Here is a 19,187-nt window from a genome sequence, read left to right on the forward strand (position 1 = left end):
TATACTTTTCAGTACAACAACAAATAAACAATGAAATACAAGAATACACTTTATCTAAAAAAAAAAGTAGCACACCGTGAAACACATTTTCCCTGCAAAACAGGAAAGTGAATTAAAATATTTACGACAGATCTACTAAAAAGAAGCCAAATACAAAACAATTTGAACCTCAAGGCACCATAACAGAAGCTGCTTGGCAAGAGTTTAAACATTGTGTGTCGTGTGACCAACAATGCACACGTATGTATTTTTAAACATTTCGAGTCAAAATAGAGCTCGCAAACTTTCTGGATTTACTATCCCTTATACTTTGTGAGATATTCAATGTAAAAATTTGCCCATGACTTTTGGAACACGGTGAATAGCAGGGGTCTCTAACATTTTTCAAGGTAAGAGCTACTTTTTTGGTACTTATTGGCACAAAGGGCACCTAGTTTGATTTGAATTTCTAAAATAACAACATGCCCTGCGATTGGCTGGCAACCAGTTCAGGGTGTCCCCTGCCCACTGCCTGGAGATGGCTGGGATGGGCTCCACAAAAGGACATTTATAAATGTGATAAGATAATGAACAGTATGCCCAAACAGGCCATGCCCATTCTCAGGCTTGGGGAGTAACGGAATACATGGAACGGCGTTAAGTAATTTTGATACAAAAAAAAATGTAATTGTATTCCGCTACAGTTACAGAAAAAAAGACGTAATCAAATTACAGGTACATTTAGTAAAAATAAGGATTATTTTCCAGGATTACAATTTTATCTATAAGTTTATTTATATATACATAATGCGCGGATACACGAATTGTGCCTATCATCAATTCATTATGGTGTCACTGACACTGGAGAGATCGAGATAGGGGGTCACACACGACGTGCGCGCACCACTACAACACTCACGGCACCGAGAGAATCTTTGCAGTTGCTGGCATGGCCTCCAATGAAAAGAATGCCTTTACTGGGTGGAAATTTCGTCATTATTTTGTTCCTCGAGCTGAAAAGGGCAACAACAACACCGTGCAGTTCAAGTTATGCCTTCCAGCTGTGAAACTGCTGTCATCGTCCAAGGACTCCACTTCTAATTTAAAGAAACATTTACAGGTAAGACCGCTATTATTAGCTTAAGTTAACTTTAGTTAGCTAGCGTACCTGCTGATACTGCTACAACTACTACCTCTGGAAAATATTCTCCAGTTATATTTTCAGTGCTCAAGTTTGCTGGTAATTAAAGTCCGTCCCATATTCCCACATGTCGATGTGTCCTTGAGCAAGACATTTAATTACCCAAATTGCAGCGTCAATGGTGAATGAATGGTGAGCTTGATGAGCAGGTTAGTACTCTACGTGTTTTTTTTTTTGTTTAAACAATTTTATTGACACTATTAACAGCAAATAAACAATGTGAGGTTTGAACAATTTTTCTCGACAATTTAAACAATTTGGTTTGAACAAATTTATTGACACTAATAACAGAAAACAATCATGACAATCTCAACAGAAATTAAGCACATTCACAATATTATATTCCAATATGACGTTTTTAACAGCAAACACAATGTGAAGTTTGAACAACCCTTCTCGAAAATCTTATTAGCAATCAAGCATATTCACAATTTCATTATATAACATCTTTGTCAGTGTCAATAGATCCGTCCAGGCCAAAGTCGATTGTCCTCGGTCTGAACAAATCCACCGACACCAACAGCAGCAAAACAAACACGACAATCTCAACAGCCATCAAGCATATTCACATTTTTTTTATATCTGACAATATGACGTGACGATATGACGTTTAAACATTTTTTCCTGACATTTTCAACATCAATTAAACAATTTCAGAGTTATTTTCTTTTAACAGTAGTTAACCAGCGTGTAAAAGGCAATACTATTGTGCAAGGGCATAGCTCTGCCATCCCACCCTACCAAGTAGCATTCTTCCAGTCCTCTGTGTGGGTCCTCTCCCTTCTGTGTGGGTCCTCTCCCTTCTGGGTTCCACAACCCAAGCCGTTGCTGCCGGGACTCCCACAGTGTAGTTCCGGTGTTAAATTTGTTAACAAAAACTAAACAAAAATATGTACGAGACAGAGAGAAAGACTGTCAAGCAGCTGCGTGATTCACTCGTTTTAAGCGTTTCAGTGTTCATGAAGCGTTTATGAGTTAGCAAACGCGATTCTCTGTATCAAGACAACCGGATCATCATTTGCTGTATAGAAAGTGACTTTCGTATTAAGTAGCTAACTTAATAAGGATGGGAAATCCACAGTGGTGATGAGCTGTCAGACCCAATGGGAATTTCCAGTCAGTTGACTATTAGTGTGAAATAGTGCATTAACGGTGGCATAATGTTTATGTTCGTCCTTTTTGCTTTTACCAGTAGTGGTTTACAAGCCTAAGGTAAAGTGCAGAAGTAAGCCTAAGCCAAATGCACCAGTTCATTCAGGTGGTTAATCAAAGATTAAGTCAACATCATCTGATCTGATTGTATAGTTTAAAGCACTATTTATGCTTTTCTTTATTATAAATAAGTGTGACAAACTTGCATTGTCATTATCTTAGTCCAGTCTTAAGTCTAGTGATGCCTTAAAATTGTTATGCATCAAAAAGATGAGAGAACATGTTATGTGCAATAATTGCAGATTAGATGGAAATGTTCTATATTATACAAAAAAGTAAATGAGTAAAATAATTGCCCAGTTCCCATGATCACTAAATTAACATACTGAGCATTAGGGGAATGACCAGTAGATAACTTTGGGATATGTCAGTAGAACCTCTTTTCCTTGGGAATTATTTCACCTACTACCATTGTGACTAACAATACAAAGCTTTGTGATCTTTGAGGTATTATTATTGTCAGTGTCATGAGTTACTGAATAGATTAAGCATTATATATATGTATAGGGCAGCACGGCAGCGCAGTGGTTAGCGCATGTGCGAGAACCTCCTGCGTGGGTTCAAATCCAGCTCCAGACTTCCTGTGCGGAGTTTGTATGTTCTCCCCGTGCTTGTGTGGGTTTTCTCCGGGCACTCCGGTTTCCTCCCACATTCCCAAAACATGCATTTCAGGTGAATTGGCCGGTCCAAATTGTCCCTAGGTGTGAATGAGCGAGTGAGTTGTCTGTACCCGTGTGCCCTGCGATTGGCTGGCAACCAGTTCAGGGTGCCCCTGCCCACTGCCCGATGATTGCTGGGATGGGCTCCAGCACCCCCGCGACCTTACTGAGGATAAGCGGTGTAGCTAATGAGATGAGAGATATATGTATATACAATGTGCATATATACGTATATAAAATGTATATTACAATTGTTTAATTTTTTTATTTGTTTTGTTGCAGAGGAGGCATCCAAGACAGTTGCATCAGACTAAGGAGGACACCAGTCAATCTGAGATGAATGGACAGCCTAGTCAATCTGAAGATGGCCAAGAGGTCTGGCATCCTCCCTTCAAACAACTAAAACTTGAACTTGGACACAACCCATCCCAGAATGCTGTCAGTAGACTGATATTTGACTTTGTGATTGATGACGTTCAACCTTTGTCCTTGGTTGAGCAGCCTTCATTCAAAAAGCTCATAGAGGGAATCAGCGGTGGCAAAACAGTCATGTGCAGAAAGACACGAGTGCAGCGTATAGAGGGAATTTGCTGCCATGAAAGAAAACTTGACTGCAACACTTAAGTGTCATATGTGTGCACAACAGCAGACTTGTGGACTGCACACAACAGAAGCTTTTTTGGTATGACATGCCACTGGATTGAGGATACTCTGGAGAGGAAGTCAGCAGCACTAGCCTGTGCACGAGTGAAGGGACGGCATACTTTTGTTGCAGAAAAAATCAGTAAAATACATGCAGACTAAGTTGCAGCACAAAGTAAGGGCCACAGTTACAGACAATGGGAGTAACTTTAAGGCTTTCCGAGAACTTGTTTCAAGTGAGGGGGCAGCACCAGATGATTTGGACGATGGAATTAGGTTCTTGGATATGGACACAGCTCTGGAGGTGGAGATAGATGAGGAACTTCACATCTTCCTCCCTCCTCATCAACGGTGTGCAGCACACACACTTAACTTGATTGCCACCAATGAGGTGGATAAAGCAGCATCAAAAGGGCCGTTCCGGAAAGTGTATCGAAGTGCAATGGGAGAGTGTGCTTCTATATGGAACAAAGCACATCGATCATCAGCAGCTGCATAAGTCGCGCAGGATATTGCCAGTATGAGAGTTACGGTTCCATGTGTCACAAGGTGGAGCTCTGAATTTATGGCTATTGCCAAACTGACTGAACTTACAGAAGATCAACTGGGAGACATCTGCTCAAGACTCGGTGTGACTAGGCTGAACCCTCACGAGATGACTTTTCTCAGGGAATATGTAGCTGTCTTACAGCCACTTGCTCAATCCATTGATCTTCTACAGGGGGAGAAAAAGTGCTGTCTGGGGTTCCTCATTCCAACAATCTTAAGCCTCAAATTTAAGCTCTCTGAGAAGGAGCCACAAGTGATGTACACAGCACACATAATTACTGCAGTCATTGGCGCAATTGATCATCGCTTTGGTGCCATGCTAAGCAGCCATGATGCAAAAATGGCTACAACTACCATGTGTTGGCTTCCTGTTGAGAAGAAATAGGATATGTGCAAAACAATGGTTCTTTGGAAAATGGGAAATCTCCTGCAGCTGCAACAAACACCATCTCTGACACTGATGGATCAGATGAAGATTTTTTCGTGTTTGGGGAGAAAAACAGGACTGACAAGAGCACAGCAGAGGAAGAGGTTCGGAGGTTCCTTGATGATACCGTTAAGACCATGGACTCCCTGAATGCATTTCCTTTGGTTAAGCAGCTCTTCATGAAATACAATACTACGCTGCCTTCCAGTGCTCCAGTTGAACGCCTTTTCAGTTATGGTGGAAATGTACTTACCTCATCTCGTAGTAGAATGTCTGATGACCACAAGTCCTCCTCCTTCGTTATAAGAGTAAGTTTTGCAAAGCAAAGCTCAGTTTTGATTGAATATAAGACTACAGTTGGGCTGCACATTTCCAGTCTCAGAATTTTAACAAATGGTTCCTACCTCCTACACACTAGTTCTGCAAATGTATAAGCAGTAAGTGTTCTTTTTGCCTTGCTTTATGTTCTTTAAGTGTAGTACCTTACATTCATTTTGATTGTCCTTTTATTTCATTTTTGAAAATTCAGAAAGAACACCTGATTTGTTAAACATGGTGCGAAGGACTTAAGTATAAGAACTTGGTGTTCACTACATAAGAAGTATACTTTATTTCTTTTTTAGAGTTGTGTATTGTGGGTGCCCTTAATTTATGTAGTAAACTTAAAAAGAGCACTTAGTGTTTTGTTAACAGACTATTTCCATTTGGAATTTTGCTTTAGGCCCATACTTAAGATTCATATTTCATCTACTTACGTGCTGTAGTTACTTAATGGTGTGAATGCTAGATGAAAGACTAAAGTAATATTTTTTGTGTTCATTGTACAAGGAGCAGACTTTATTTCTATTTTGTATATTGTGCTGTAAGCCATACTTTTATTTTAAACTCAAAAGCACCTGCCTGAATTTACATTATGGTGTTCAATATCTTTCACTTGCTTGGATTTTTTTGTTGAAAATTTAGAAAGTGAACACTTTGTGTGTTTAAAACAATATTGGGCTCTTAATGTGCTCTTATTTCATAATGTGAACTAAAACAGAGCGTATTTTGGCTGCAATGTGAAAGAGAAAGGTTTTTTTTTTTGCTTAATAAACTATACTGTGTGGTTAAGATTTGAGCATTTTCTTTGTAGGATACAAGCAACTACCGGGCCTTGGTTTCCTCTATTTCTTTTAGAAGGTTACACTGTTGATTTGTCTTACACAAAATTTAGTAATTTTATTTATATTTAGTTTCTTTTGTCTTTTATTAGCATATTTGGTATTGGAGTAATCCAAAAGTAATTGAAAGTAATCAAGTTACATTACTGTAATATTATGGTACTTGGATTACGTTACTGACTACATTTTTCAACAGGTAACTAGTGGCTGTATCGGAATACATTTTTAAAGTAACCCTCCCAACCATGCCCATTCTACAGCATCGACAGATAGTGACACGCAGGAAGTCGTCCAGCGTGAAGTTGTGGCCCCTGCCTCCTTGAGGATAAAGAAAGATAATGAACAGATGCCTATCCCGAAATAGGTCACTCCCAATCTATGGTATCAACAAATATCGCTGCAGGAAGCCGTCCAAGGTCAAAACGTGACCCCGTCCCTCGGAGGGGGCCATGTTGATGAAGTCGTCCAGGTTCATGTGCGCGTCTGCCACAAAAAACAATGGTTTGTCATTGGCGAGGTCGCATCACCACCCGGCGTCATTGTGTCCGACCTGTGGTGCAGATGGGCGGATAGGGCGGAGGGGGCATCTTCCAGGACCCGTCCTTGTTCCTCATGTGAGAACGATCCGAAGCAAATGCTGACAGGAAGTGCACACAGGGAACGACGCGGAACATCCTACCATACATCCAAAAGAGTCATTAAGACATAAGGAACTATCTTGGGGTGAATGTCATGTAGGGATATCCTCTGACTGGCTACAGTAACCCCACTGCGACAGAAACCTCTCCCCCTTTGCGTTCCATCTGCAGACTAAAGTGGCAAACCCTACCCCCACAAGACAACTCTTTAGTTCTAACTTGTAGATTAGATTACCAGAGAAAACTGACATGGTTTTCTATTGCAAAGAGAAAAAAAATAATGGCTGTGCTCCCATATCAGATTAGGCCAATGTTAGATGATTCCTGAACATAAAATGTTTATTTTGAGGAATGTATCTATACAGGAGAGCTCGGCAGAAAACTAACTATTTGCTACCAAATTGTGAGTTTTCTTTTTGTTAATCACATCAAATTTCTGAGTGCAATCCCAAGCCTTGGAGGGGTTAAACAGGCGGGAGGTCAGCCCTCTCTCCCATCTTCACTTTCTTGTTGGCTATAAATGGTGGCAGGGCCTAACCTTAGTTTATTTTACTGACAGACGAGACACCTAAGGTTTGTCTCCCAACCAATTCCCTTTTCCCACTCGGTTTGTCCTTTGTTAAATAGAAATGGAAGTTTATCTTGTTAGCAATGTTCTTTATTCTTTCGTTTGTTCCAATTTTCCTTGACGTGTATATAAAAGGTAGTTTGTTAGAATCAAACCGCGTCTATTATTTATTTGTGTTTTGATATTATTTTCCTTCTGGACCTATCAATCTTTACCCATATCAATGAACTCAAAATTTGATACTTTAAAGCAGTGGTTCCCAAAGTGGGCGATACCCCACAACAAACTTAAACATTAAATATTCTATAACTCTTCATCTTTCTGTATCTTCTGCTCTGGATTTAAGTTTCTCAGCTTACTCTGATGTTTTGTCTTGTAGTGCCACTTTGAATTAAATTCCTTAATTACAGCCACATAAGCTCCACAAAGAAGACACACGGGTTTACCGGCAATGTCAGTTAACATTTTCAGCTTCTCCTCGGTTTTGAAAGGCACTGTTTTCAGAATCAACTTTTTTCTCCGCCATTGTGGGGTTTAGCCTCAGCATAAATCACAGCAACAGAAATGTCACCCTGCTTTTCTCCGTTTAGCCTTCAGTTACATAATGATAGATAGAAGCTTGTTCCTGGACGTTACGTCTCCGCATCCTGACACTAAAAACTCACTATTAATGCACTTGTTGGTCTTGTTTTGCAACTGGCCAATGTGTTGTTTGTAGACAGTTTAAAAGATGAATGTGCTCGTCATGCAACAGCTAAATCGATTGATGCAGGTACATTTTCGGGAAGTCTTGTAGCGGCAGCCGAAGCTCTGCAACTGTAGTTTGAGAGTTTCATCACTATAGCGGCGCTGCCACGAGCGGCTGCCTTTTCCAGCAGCTGCCCTATTGTTTTATTGTCTGCTCCTATCTTCGGTGTTTTTTCTTCCCGTTTTGACAACTACACTATGGATTACTTCTATCCTATGGACATGGGTTTTAACGCACAAGAAATGCGTGTATTCAAGGAATTTCAACTCCTTGCCCTGAAAAATTCTCGTGCCGGCGTGATGAAGGGGCCTATCGTGGAAGAAAAGCCGGAGCTAGCGAAGCGGCTAGCGGCGTTATAAGTCTTCGGAACCATCCGTAATCATGGTAAATGCGAACTCACGACCAAATAAGATCATCGAGTGCTGGTGGAAAACATCGAAGCGCACAGGGAGTGCAGTTGCTGTGTTTTGCGGAAACGTGGCTCACGTTTAGCATTCCGGACGCTAACGTGTAGCCACCCGGAGCTACCCGGAGCAATCCGGCTTCAACGCCGCTAAACAGAGACACGAAAGCCAGGGGGAATCGGAGAGGAGGCGGACTTGCTAACACGAGGTGGTGTATCCCTGGATTTTCACAAAGAAAAGTTTTCCATCTGCCGCAGGGATGTCGAATTTTTGGACTGGCGTGACGTCATCCACTTCGCTACAAGCACCCCTAGGGCATCATGTTCATCTGTTAATAAACAACGGGGTAGACTGCTGGAAGTGTGAATTTCCCTACGGGGATGAATAAAGTATCTATCTATCTATCTACTATAGTAGATGTATTAAAAAAATGATTTCATGGGCCAGAGAAAATTGTACACCGACCGGATGTGGCCCGTGGGCCATGATTCTGAGACCTATGAAGTGTCTGTGAAGTTTCATTCCCAAACTTAACGGCTTTATAAACCAGCTCTTTCAAGTGCCTACCAATCAGGACCTGTCCTCAATTGAAGATAGTTATGAGTCATTTGCAAATATAGCAGGTCTATAAATGGCTCTTTGAAGTAACAAATCGAGCCAGATCCCATTCAAAATACGTATTGATATGTCATTGGCAGACATAATGGCTATATGTGCTGTCCCTTTGAAGTAAACGACGGGAGCAGGCTCCCAACCAATAAGGAGCTTGGCACCTTTGACACAGTCAGGTGTTCCCAAACATAACGGCTCTATGAGGCGGCTCTTTTAAGTAAACCAAGCCCAAAGGGCCCTTTCACTTTTGGCAAAATAATTTTCTGAGTCATTTTAAGATCGGTTTCAGTTCAAATTAAAATTTTGAGTCCGGTATTGGCTACCTGTGGAATGCGGGCCGGATTTCGTCATCACTGCGCAGGGCGAGTGCGGCGTACTGTCTCAGACTGCAGGGGAACGGCAGCACCGAGTCTAGGTCGTAAATGGTGGCTTTTGACCCGCTCTGGACGTGCAGCAGAACCACGTGATAATCCTGAAAACAAAGACTGATACACAATCGAGTCCGAGTTGCGGTCTGACCACAAACCGAGTCATGGTCCTGGTTCTGGTCTGGTTCCGACCGTCATACCCAAACGACAGGCTTCTCCTCGTAGGCAGACTTCTGCTTCCACAATGGAACCTGACTCCAAGGGATACCAAGGATCAAAAACCACTATGTTGACAAGTATAAACAATGGCTGTAGCCATTGGGAATGGCCAGTGGGTTTGCCCCCTAGTCGGTGTGTCTAGTGTGCTCACCGTTCTGTTGTTGTTGGAAATGAAGACCACAAAAAGTTCTGGTAGAGGTGCGCTTCCTTCTCGACGAATCCAATCGCAGAGTTTCCAAACATTTTCTTCACTAAAATCACAACAAATACACAGAAATTTCTCACATTCAAGTAAGGGGGCGTGATTCAGTGTAGAACGGTCGTTTAGCAACACAAGGATGTGACGTTGAATCCCTGCCTGACATACAAGCATATCACAAAAGAAGGTCAGTGATAGTGATGGAAATTACGTCTCTTTTTAGAGAAGAGGCCCTTTCGGTTCAGCTCACTCAAATGAGTCGAATGATAGAAAATCGGGTCTTTTTAAAGAACTGGCTCTTTTGGTTTGTCTTACTAAAAAAAGCCGATTGCTGGGAATCTCTTTTTAGAGGAGCGGGTCTTTCGGTTCAGCTCACTTAAAAGACAAGATTGGTGGAAATTTCGTCTCTCTATAATGAACCCGCTCTTTTGGGTTGGCTCACTAAAAAGAGCCAATTGCTGGGAATTATGGCTCTTTTTAGAAAGGTGGTCTTTCTGCTTAACTCATTTAAAAGACTGACTGTTGGGAATTTCCAGCTCTTTTAAGAGAAGCATTTCTTTTGGCTTCCTAAAATGAGCCTCCTGATGGGCAGGGACGTAGCCCTGCAAAACCACATAATGCGCATTACTTAGCGAATCAAGTGCCCAGTAGGGCACCCAAAGAAATCAGGGTTGTGAAAAAAGTGTTAAAAGTGTTAATAATATGCGGTAATGGGGTTGATCAATACAAAAGCAGCATGAACCAAATTTCCCGAGAAAAGGGGGGGATTATGCTTTGTGCCCCAGCCTATCTCCAGTTACATGGTGCCCCACTTCCCTCCCATTGGTATGTTTGATTATGCCTCATTTACAATATCATGAACACCTATGCAAACATGGCCTTGAAACAGCAACAGGAAGCTCAAACCTTGCTTGCCGGTAGTCAATGTTAAAATAAAAAAAGCTCATTATTGTACCGTATTTCCACATCCATTTGGCGCACTAATTTAAAGGGCGCACTCTCCTTGGTTCGAATTATTTTTTTGGTGGCTCATATGGCACACTGGGCGATTTGATGAAAACGCTTCGGCGCACTGGTCTATTGGATGCAAGTCTCACGCGACAAGTGTGCGTATTAAAAAATAATAATAAAAGAATAAAATAAAGCACAAAACCGAGTTTGATTGTGGTTTAATCAAGTGTTTATCACAAGGTAAAACACCAGAATACAGCAAAAATTGTAAAAAAGAAAAAAAAGACCAAATAGATTGGTAATCAATTTTTTTAAACAAAGCCCTCAAACTCAGATAGTGGATGCTAGTGTTGGGCAGATAATGAAAAGTGTCACTCGGAGGAGTGCTTTCACCGTCAGAGTCAGATTGTCAGTGAAAGGCATACCTGTCAACCTGGACGGTTTTGCCGTACAAAGAATGTTTATTATGCATTTTAAGACGTGTACGACATACGAGAAAATCTGTACGGAAAAACGCAAATTTGTCAATTATGGGTACCATCCGGTATACACCGACTATCACGAAACGGCAAATCAATCAAGTCAAACGAGTTTGCCGCGGAAGCCTCTATCTCGGTAACGATTTTGTTGCAAACGAAGCGAGCGGTTTGATGTAGTGAAAGGAAGTCCGTCTCTTTTTAGAGAACCGGCTTTTTCGGCTCAACTCATTAAGAGAGCCGGCTCTCAAACGGCTCACTTGCTTTGATGTATTATATTACAAATTATTATGTTGTATAAAGAAGTTAAGAAAGTATAAAATGAGAAAATGAAAAAAAGTTTGTTGTAATCCCTTTAATCAGTATATTACCAACAATAATTTAATGCAGAAAAAGAATTCATAATTTGAATTAAAAAAAAATGTATTATTCTACTTAATTATATTTGCATGTATTTGTTCCTTCTACAGTGAACGTTCAAGCTACTTAATTTTTGAACTTTTTTTTAATAATAAACCTAATTCATGTCGAGCAACTCAGGATCTCACAACAAAATGTTAACAATATATATGATATAACGAAACACATGTACAATATAACATGTTAAACTACATAAACACGTTTGAAAATAAAAATGGTGTAAGATTATTTTGTATTTTGTAAGGGAAGATACGACAGTTTGTAAGGGCATGTAGCCGTGGAGGTTGACAGGTATGGGAAAGGTGAATACGGATTACAGTACAGTGGAACCTCGGTTTTCGAACGCCTCTCAGTTCGCACAAATCGGTGCTCGACCAAAAATTTCGAGAAATTCTTGCTTCGGTGTTCGGTCAAAAAATCGGTCTTCGAACACCGGTAATGTGTGAGTGCGTACGCTACGCACCGTAGCGTACACACTCACACATTATGCTGAGCGGCGCACGGGTGGAGATGGCCCCCACCCCTCGTGACCAACTTTTATCACGTGTGTTACAATGTATTTGTTTCACCCGGTGCGGTTAGAAGGGGGAACCCACTGTCAATGTAAACACTGAAGTATGTCACTCAGCTTTACCGGAAACTTCAGTGTTTACATTCACAGTTGGTCCACAAAGGTAAGAACTCCTATTCATAATTCTTTTCCTTATCCTTTTTTTTATTTTTACACGTTCATGTTAGTGTAATCTTTCGTACGGAATATTACGATAACGCGAACGTACGATTAGCATGTGTTAGCTTTATGACTACGTTGATCATTCAGGTTGTAGTGGGTTGTACATAATTCACCCACGGAACTATTGTTTAGTTAGCGAGTTCCTAGGGGGACTCTTAATTCGACCGGTTCTAGCCACTCTCGTGTGTTTGTTTTGGTTATCGCAAGTTTACATGTTATTAAAGCAGCGTCCGTTGGCACCTTTGTTTGACACTCCGCCTACGACTCCCGTCTCTGCTCGCTACATTGGTGACCCCGACATTAGTCTCGTGGAAGTTTCCGAGGCTGTGCATACTACTGAGCATACCGTCATGGCATACGCGCCCATTCTCAAGCTCCCCGAATTCTGGGAGTCATCAGCGCTAACGTGGTTCGCACAAGCAGAAGCTCGATTCGCCCTGCACGGAATCACTAACGATGACTCTCGCTATTACCACGTGGTGTCTGCTCTGGGGAGCTCAACTGCAGCCAGAGCGGTGAGTTTCATCACATCCCCTCCTGAACTGGATAAATATAAGGGACTGAAGGCATATCTCCTCAGAATCTTTGAACTGTCGCGTTCTGAGCGTGCTCGACGCCTCCTTGCTATTCAGGGCTTAGGAGACAGTAAGCCATCGGATCACATGGAAATGATGTTAAACTTGCTTGGCACCGAAGAGCCAAATTTTCTTTTCATTGAACTTTTTCTGCGTCACATGCCGCCGCATGTCCAGACGGCGCTTGCAAATACAACCATTACAGATCCGCGTGCACTGGCAGAGGAAGCGGACCGCTTTTTTCTGGCCACGCATAGATACACACATGAGGTGCTGGCCCCTACACGCGCCTACACACCATCAAGTGCGACGCCCCCAGCCAGCAAGGCACGCGCGGCCACCAACGATCAGAATGCGTCAGGTCTGTGTTACTACCATGCACGTTTTGGGCCCAGGGCCAAGAAGTGCCGTCCCCCTTGCACCTCCAACGCGACGGGAAACTTCGAGGCCTGCACTCTGTAGCGGCCGTGAGTGCAGGCGCAAGAAACCGGCTACTGTTCATCCGGGACGCCATCTCCGGCCAAAAGTTCTTGTGTGACACCGGCGCCCAGAGGAGCGTCCTCCCTGCCACTGTGGACGATGTGGGGGGGGGAACACATGGACCTCCATTAACTTCTGCCAATGACACCCCCATCCGCACATACGGGACACGGACAGTGGACGTGTGTTTTGGGGGTCAGCAGTTTACATGGGACTTTGTCACTGCGGATATTGCTTTTCCTCTTCTTGGTGCAGATTTTCTGTGTGCCAATGGATTACTCGTCAATGTGAAAAATGGCCGCCTCGTTGACGCATTGAATTTCTCCTCTCTCGCGTGTGTCCGCGACAAGGGGATTTTTGAGGGTCTGTCCAGCTCTCTCTTGGACGGTGATATTTACCACCGGCTCCTCGCCGAGTTCCCCAGTCTGGCGAAGCCCACCTTCTCAGCCTCCACGACCAGACATGGGGTTGAGCACCACATTGAAACCAAGGGGCCCCCGGTTCATGCCAGGGCCCGACGACTCAATCCAGACAGACTGGCAGTTGCTAAATCCGAATTTGCTAACATGGAACGTCTCGGCATCATTCGCCGATCAGACAGCCCCTGGGCCTCTCCACTACACATGGTCCCGAAACCAGGCGGTGGCTGGCGCCCATGCGGGGACTATCGCCGCCTTAACGAGGCTACCACGCCCGACCGTTACCCAGTCCCGCACATTCAAGACTTCTCTGCACACCTGGCGGGCAAACTTCTCTTTTCCAAGGTGGAGACAACCAACTGCCAGTGCATCCCTCAGATATACCGAAGACGGCCGTGATAACTCCATTTGGGTTGTTCGAATTTCTCAGGATGCCGTTCGGACTGAAAAATACCGCTCAGTCCTTCCAAAGGCTGATGGATTCAGTGCTCAGGGACATGCCTTTTGTGTTCGTCTACCTGGACGACGTCCTGGTTGCCAGCTCCTCAGAAGAGGAACACTTGGAGCACCTCAGAGACCTCTTCACCAAGCTCAGTCAGCATGGCCTGATTATAAATCCCGCGAAATGTGTTTTTGGCGTACCCTCCATCCACTTCCTTGGGCATCTCATCACCAAGGATGGGGCTTCCCCCCTGCCGTCTAAGGTAGAGGCCGTCTCCACCTTTCCTCAGCCGCCAACAGCACGGGGCCTCAGGGAGTTTCTCGGCATGGTGACATTCTACCATAGGTTTATTCGCCGAGCCGCTGATGTCATGCGCCCACTCTACGAAGCCCTCAAGGGTAGGTCACCCAATCAAGCTGTTGAATGGACCGCTGAGAGGATCAAGGCATTCAAGGACACAAAAACCGCGCTGTGCCAGGCAGCCATGCTGGCTCACCCAGCCCCCGGAGCCCCAGTCGCACTGACTACAGACGCATCAGACCTTGCAGTGGGTGCCGTGTTCGAGCAGTGGGTTGACAATGCTTGGCAGCCACTCGCCTTTTTTAGTCGCCAGCTGGTCCCCAGAGAACGTAAATACAGTGCATTCGACAGAGAACTACTTGCCATCTGGTTGGCGATTCGCCACTTCCGTTTCATCTTGGAGGGCCGTGAGTTCATCGTCTTTGTTGATCATAAGCCTCTTACGTTCTCCATGTCCAAGACGTCCGAACCATGGTCTGCCCGCCAGCAGCGCCAGCTGTCATTCATATCGGAATACACGACTGACATCAGGCACATTGCTGGGAAGTCCAACGTGGTTGCGGATTGCCTGTCCAGAGCAACCATCAGCGCTGTGCAATTGGGGCTTGATTATTCCAGTATGAGTGTGGACCAGGCTTCTGATAACGGCATCCAAACGCTCAAGAGCTCAGACACTGGTTTGCGGCTGGAGGAGGTTGCGGTCGGAAACTCAGGGGCCAAGCTTTGTTGTGACGTCTCCATGGGTTGGCCTAGGCCGCTTGTCCCTGCTGGCTGGCGTCGGGCTGTTTTTGAGGCAATACATGGCCTGTCTCATCCTGGCAGGAAAGCATCCATTAAGCTAGTGGCCCAGAAGTTTGTGTGGAAAGGGATGAGAAAGGACGTCCGGGACTGGGTCGACTCATGCGTGGCATGTCAACGCGCCAAAGTGCACCGTCACATCAAGGCCCCATTGGTATCATTTGCCATCCCCGAACGGAAGTTTGACCACGTTAACATTGACCTGGTGGGCCCACTGCCCCCTTCACACGGTTTCACTTACCTCCTGACGATGGTGGACAGGACGACCCGTTGGCCTGAAGCAGTTCCGCTGACTTCCACCTCAGCTGTCGATGTGGCCCGGGCGTTCATCGGAACCTGGGTCGCCCGTTTTGGACCCCCTGCAGATCTCTCATCTGACAGGGGCGCACAGTTCACCTCCGAGATGTGGAACACGGTTGCCGAGAGCCTTGGAGTCAAACTTCACCGCACCACTGCCTACCACCCCCAGGCTAACGGGTTGTGCGAGCGGTTCCACCGCTCGATGAAAGCGGCCTTGCGCGCCAGCCTGACCGATGGGGACTGGGTCGATAAGCTACCCTGGGTCATGCTGGGACTGAGGACCGCTCCCAAAGAGGACCTTCAGTGCTCTTCAGCTGAGTTGGTTTACGGTCAAGTGCTGCGGGTGCCAGGTGATTTCATCCCAGACCCAACGACACCCTGGGCTGCATCCAGGGAGAAGTCCATCTTGCAGGGCACTGCGGGAGCGTTTGTGCCTATCCCCACATCGCGACACGGCAGGCCAGTTTCACGGGTTCCCTCCAACCTGCGCTCGGCTGGTTTTGTTTTCATTCGCCACGATGCCCACCGCGGACCATTGCGCCCTCCTTATGATGGACCGTTTAAGGTCCTGCAGCATGGCGACAAGACCATGGTCGTGGACATCGGTGGTAGGCCAGAGACTGTCTCCGTGGACAGGGTTAAGCCTGCCCACATGGATATGTCCAAGCCATTGGAACTGGCCCAAGCCCCACGGCGCGGCCGTCCTCCTGCGGCACGACCCTCCGGTCCCGTGGGTACCCACTCTGACCCTCCGCCCCCAGCAACTGTGGGCTTTCCAACTGAGTCCACAAGCTCTCATCCCCCTGCTATTCCAACTCCTTGTACCCGCAGTGGCCGGGTCAGCGTCCCAACCAGGCACAGAGACTTTGACTATGGGTGAATTCTGGGGGGGCTTGTGTAGTGGGTTGTACATAATTCACCCACGGAACTATTGTTTAGTTAGCGAGTTCCTAGGGGGACTCTTAATTCGACCGGTTCTAGCCACTCTCGTGTGTTTGTTTTGGTTATCGCAAGTTTACATGTTATTAAAGCAGCGTCCGTTGGCACCTTTGTTTGACACTCCGCCTACGACTCCCGTCTCTGCTCGCTACAAGGTAAACATTCAGCGTGTTGGAACAGAGTCCCCTTTCCAAGGAAACCGCTCACCACTTGTTGTGGAGACCCGGGTGCTAAATGACTTGTAAACGACCTGATTTTCTATTTTTACACATTCATGTTAGCGTAATCTTTCGTACGGAATATTGCGAACGTACGATTAGCATGTGTTAGCATTATTTACGTTGAACATTCAGGTAAACATTGAGGGTGTTGGAACGGAGCCCAACATTGAGGGTGTTGGGACGCAGCCAATGAACCGCTCACCACTTGTTGTGGACACCCGGGTGCTAAATGACTTGTAAACGACCTGATTTTTTTTTTTTTACATGTTCATGTTGTTGTAATCTTTCGTACGGAAGATTAAGATAACGCGAACGTACGATTAGCATGTGTTAGCTTTATGATCACGTTGATCATTCATGCTAAACATTCAAGGTGTTGGAACGGATTAAAACAATTTTACATTATTTTTAATGGGAAAATTGATCTTCGGTGATCGACCAAATCGGTTTCGAGAACTGATTTGGTCGATCAGGCTTCTGGAACGGATTATGGTCGAGAACCGAGGTTACACTGTAATTTCTTTTCTATGTAAAATATTATTTTAACAGCAACAAATTATTAACACTAGTCTCATACAAATCATGTTAAAACAATATTTTACTAAGACAACAAATTAAAACGTCATCACCTTATTAGTCCAAAAGAAACACGCCATTTTGTTAATATACAAGCCCCAAATCCCTGAATACTTTCTTTTGTGTGTCAATGCTTAAATATTTGCAAGGGGGCCTTCAAGGTCAGGATGCATATTTACCAATCTCAACAGGGGGGCTGGGAGCCAGTGGGGGATTTGGAATCTCGACAGGAGCGATCCTGTCGTTCACTACAAAGAGCAGGCTTTTACGTTCGCCAACGACACTTCTCTAACAAATTCCATTCCTGACGAGAATTCTGGAGAAAGGTCGCGATGAAATGCCATTATTTAAAAAATGAAGTTCACTCCTTTGACAGACGGCAAATACCAAAAAACAAATGTAATGTCAGATAATAAATGAAAGGTTTTGTATTACCAGTAGCAGCTGCTATAAGCACACTCGTCCTGCTTGGGCACTATCCTTCCGTCCGTCATTTTTCGGACCAACACGATAAGTGAGGCACTTCCTGGCACAAAACCACCAGCTTTCAAAATAAAAGCAATCGCATGCTCAACAGAAACAAAAAAAAATTTAGATTAGTTTTGAATGCGGCACACATCAACGGAGAGTGGATTTAAAATAGGGCTCGTTGTGGTTTACGATGATTCGCCTGCCTCAGGATTACAGAAGATGAAGATGCTTTTGGGTTGAAATTCAACACAGAGTTGTCAAGTCATGTTTATTTGTGACGCCCTTCATCACAAGAAGTCTCAAGTAACTGAACAGACTACAGCAGACCTGGGCACTCCGGTCCTGGAGGGCCGCATGTTCTGCATGATTTTTGAGGTTTCTCTGATCCAATACAGGTGATTCCAATCACCAGTATCGTTAACGAGCACTTGCTAGCTTGCTAACGAGGTTATAATTTGTATCACCTGAGTTAAAGAAGAGCAAACTTCAAAATCTGGCAGGACGTGCGGCCCTCCAGGACCGGAGTGCCCAGGTCTGGACTACAGACTATTATTACACCATCCCCTGATCTAAATCCTACACGAGGTCATTCATAAACTATAGAATATGTGTGTTTTAGGCCTGGATTAAAGCAGATTGAATCTCAGAGGGCAGACCATTCAGCTGGTACGAAATGATGCAGTGAGGCTTTTAACTAAAATAAGAAAGTTTGATCACATTACCCCGATTGGCTCCCTGTTAGCATAAGATGTGATTTTTAAGGTTCTGTTGGTATTATACAAAATCATGCATGGACTTGCTCCCTCATATCTTTCAGATTTAATTTCCCCCTATGTTCCGGTCCTGAGCCTTCGCTATGAAAATTCTAGTCTACTAGTGATCCCAAGAGCCAAAAAGAGATCCGCAAATTCGAGAGCGTTCTCCATTTGGGCCCCGGTGCTGTGTAATGCTCTTCCCCCTGAGATTCGATCTGCAACCTCAGTGGAAATGTTTATATCTTAGCTTAAAACACACTTCTATTCTATAGCATATAAATAACCTATATTTTATGTTGACAATATCTGTGTATTTTTTGTTATTGCAACATCCATTACAGCCTGGTCATCCTGCAAGGGAGATTACCTCATGTGCAGTCCCTTCTCAAGGTTTCTTCATTTTCCTCATGTTGAGGTTTTTCAGTTTTTCCTTGCTCTCATGTAGGTTTTAGATCAGGGGATGGTGTCATAATAGTCTGTAGTTTGCAATAGGCTGTGGTCTGTGCAGCCCTTTGAGACTGTTTATGATTAAGGGCTATACAAATAAACATAACTTGATCCTTCACAGCACCGAGGCCCAAATGAAGAACACTCTCGAATCTGTAGATTGCTTCGGGGCTCTTGGGATCACTAGTGTCATTTTTTATAAATGCTTTATTCAACAAAACAAATATACACTTCCATTAAAATATTCTATTGCAATGTTAATAACTTTACACAAGGGGGCAGGGGGGAGTGACATTAAA

At 44.2% G+C, this 19,187-nt stretch overlaps 1 protein-coding gene across 3 annotated transcripts; it reads right to left on the reverse strand.

Annotated features, from left to right (window-relative positions):
- Window positions 1-1,436: 1,436 nt before the first annotated feature.
- Window positions 1,437-17,775, reverse strand: ntaq1 (N-terminal glutamine amidase 1). 3 transcript variants are annotated; one of them, XM_088328201.1, is made up of 7 exons: window positions 17,651-17,707; window positions 17,395-17,531; window positions 9,538-9,637; window positions 9,368-9,418; window positions 9,123-9,284; window positions 6,380-6,504; window positions 1,437-6,312 (listed from the first exon to the last, which is right to left on the reverse strand). In XM_088328201.1, the coding sequence occupies exons 3-7, from the start codon at window positions 9,627-9,629 to the stop codon at window positions 6,206-6,208; spliced, it is 537 nt and encodes a 178-aa protein (XP_088184327.1). In that variant the 5' UTR covers window positions 9,630-9,637; window positions 17,395-17,531; window positions 17,651-17,707; the 3' UTR covers window positions 1,437-6,205. The 3 variants fall into 3 exon arrangements, with proteins under 3 accessions (XP_088184327.1, XP_088184325.1, XP_088184326.1); XM_088328199.1 differs by lacking the exon at window positions 17,395-17,531 and having other exon boundaries at window positions 9,123-9,271; window positions 17,651-17,775; XM_088328200.1 differs by lacking the exon at window positions 17,395-17,531 and having other exon boundaries at window positions 17,651-17,774.
- Window positions 17,776-19,187: the final 1,412 nt, after the last annotated feature.

This window comes from Urocampus carinirostris, chromosome 2, assembly GCF_059441175.1.
Source record: "Urocampus carinirostris isolate Australia breed hairy pipefish chromosome 2, RoL_Ucar_1.0, whole genome shotgun sequence".
Lineage (NCBI taxonomy): Eukaryota > Metazoa > Chordata > Actinopteri > Syngnathiformes > Syngnathidae > Urocampus > Urocampus carinirostris.

Excerpts from the sequence above, each read along its gene's own strand:
- ntaq1 (XM_088328199.1), bottom strand. The coding sequence starts at position 17,709 with ATGACGGACGGAAGGATAGTGCCCAAGCAGGACGAGTGTGCTTATAGC. Across the intron at positions 9,272-9,367 it reads AGGAGAAGCCTGTCGTTTGG|GATTATCACGTGGTTCTGCT; the intron begins GTATGACGGTCG and ends CTTTGTTTTCAG. Across the intron at positions 6,505-9,122 it reads ATCCGGCCCGCATTCCACAG|GATGTTCCGCGTCGTTCCCT; the intron begins GTAGCCAATACC and ends GATGTATGGTAG.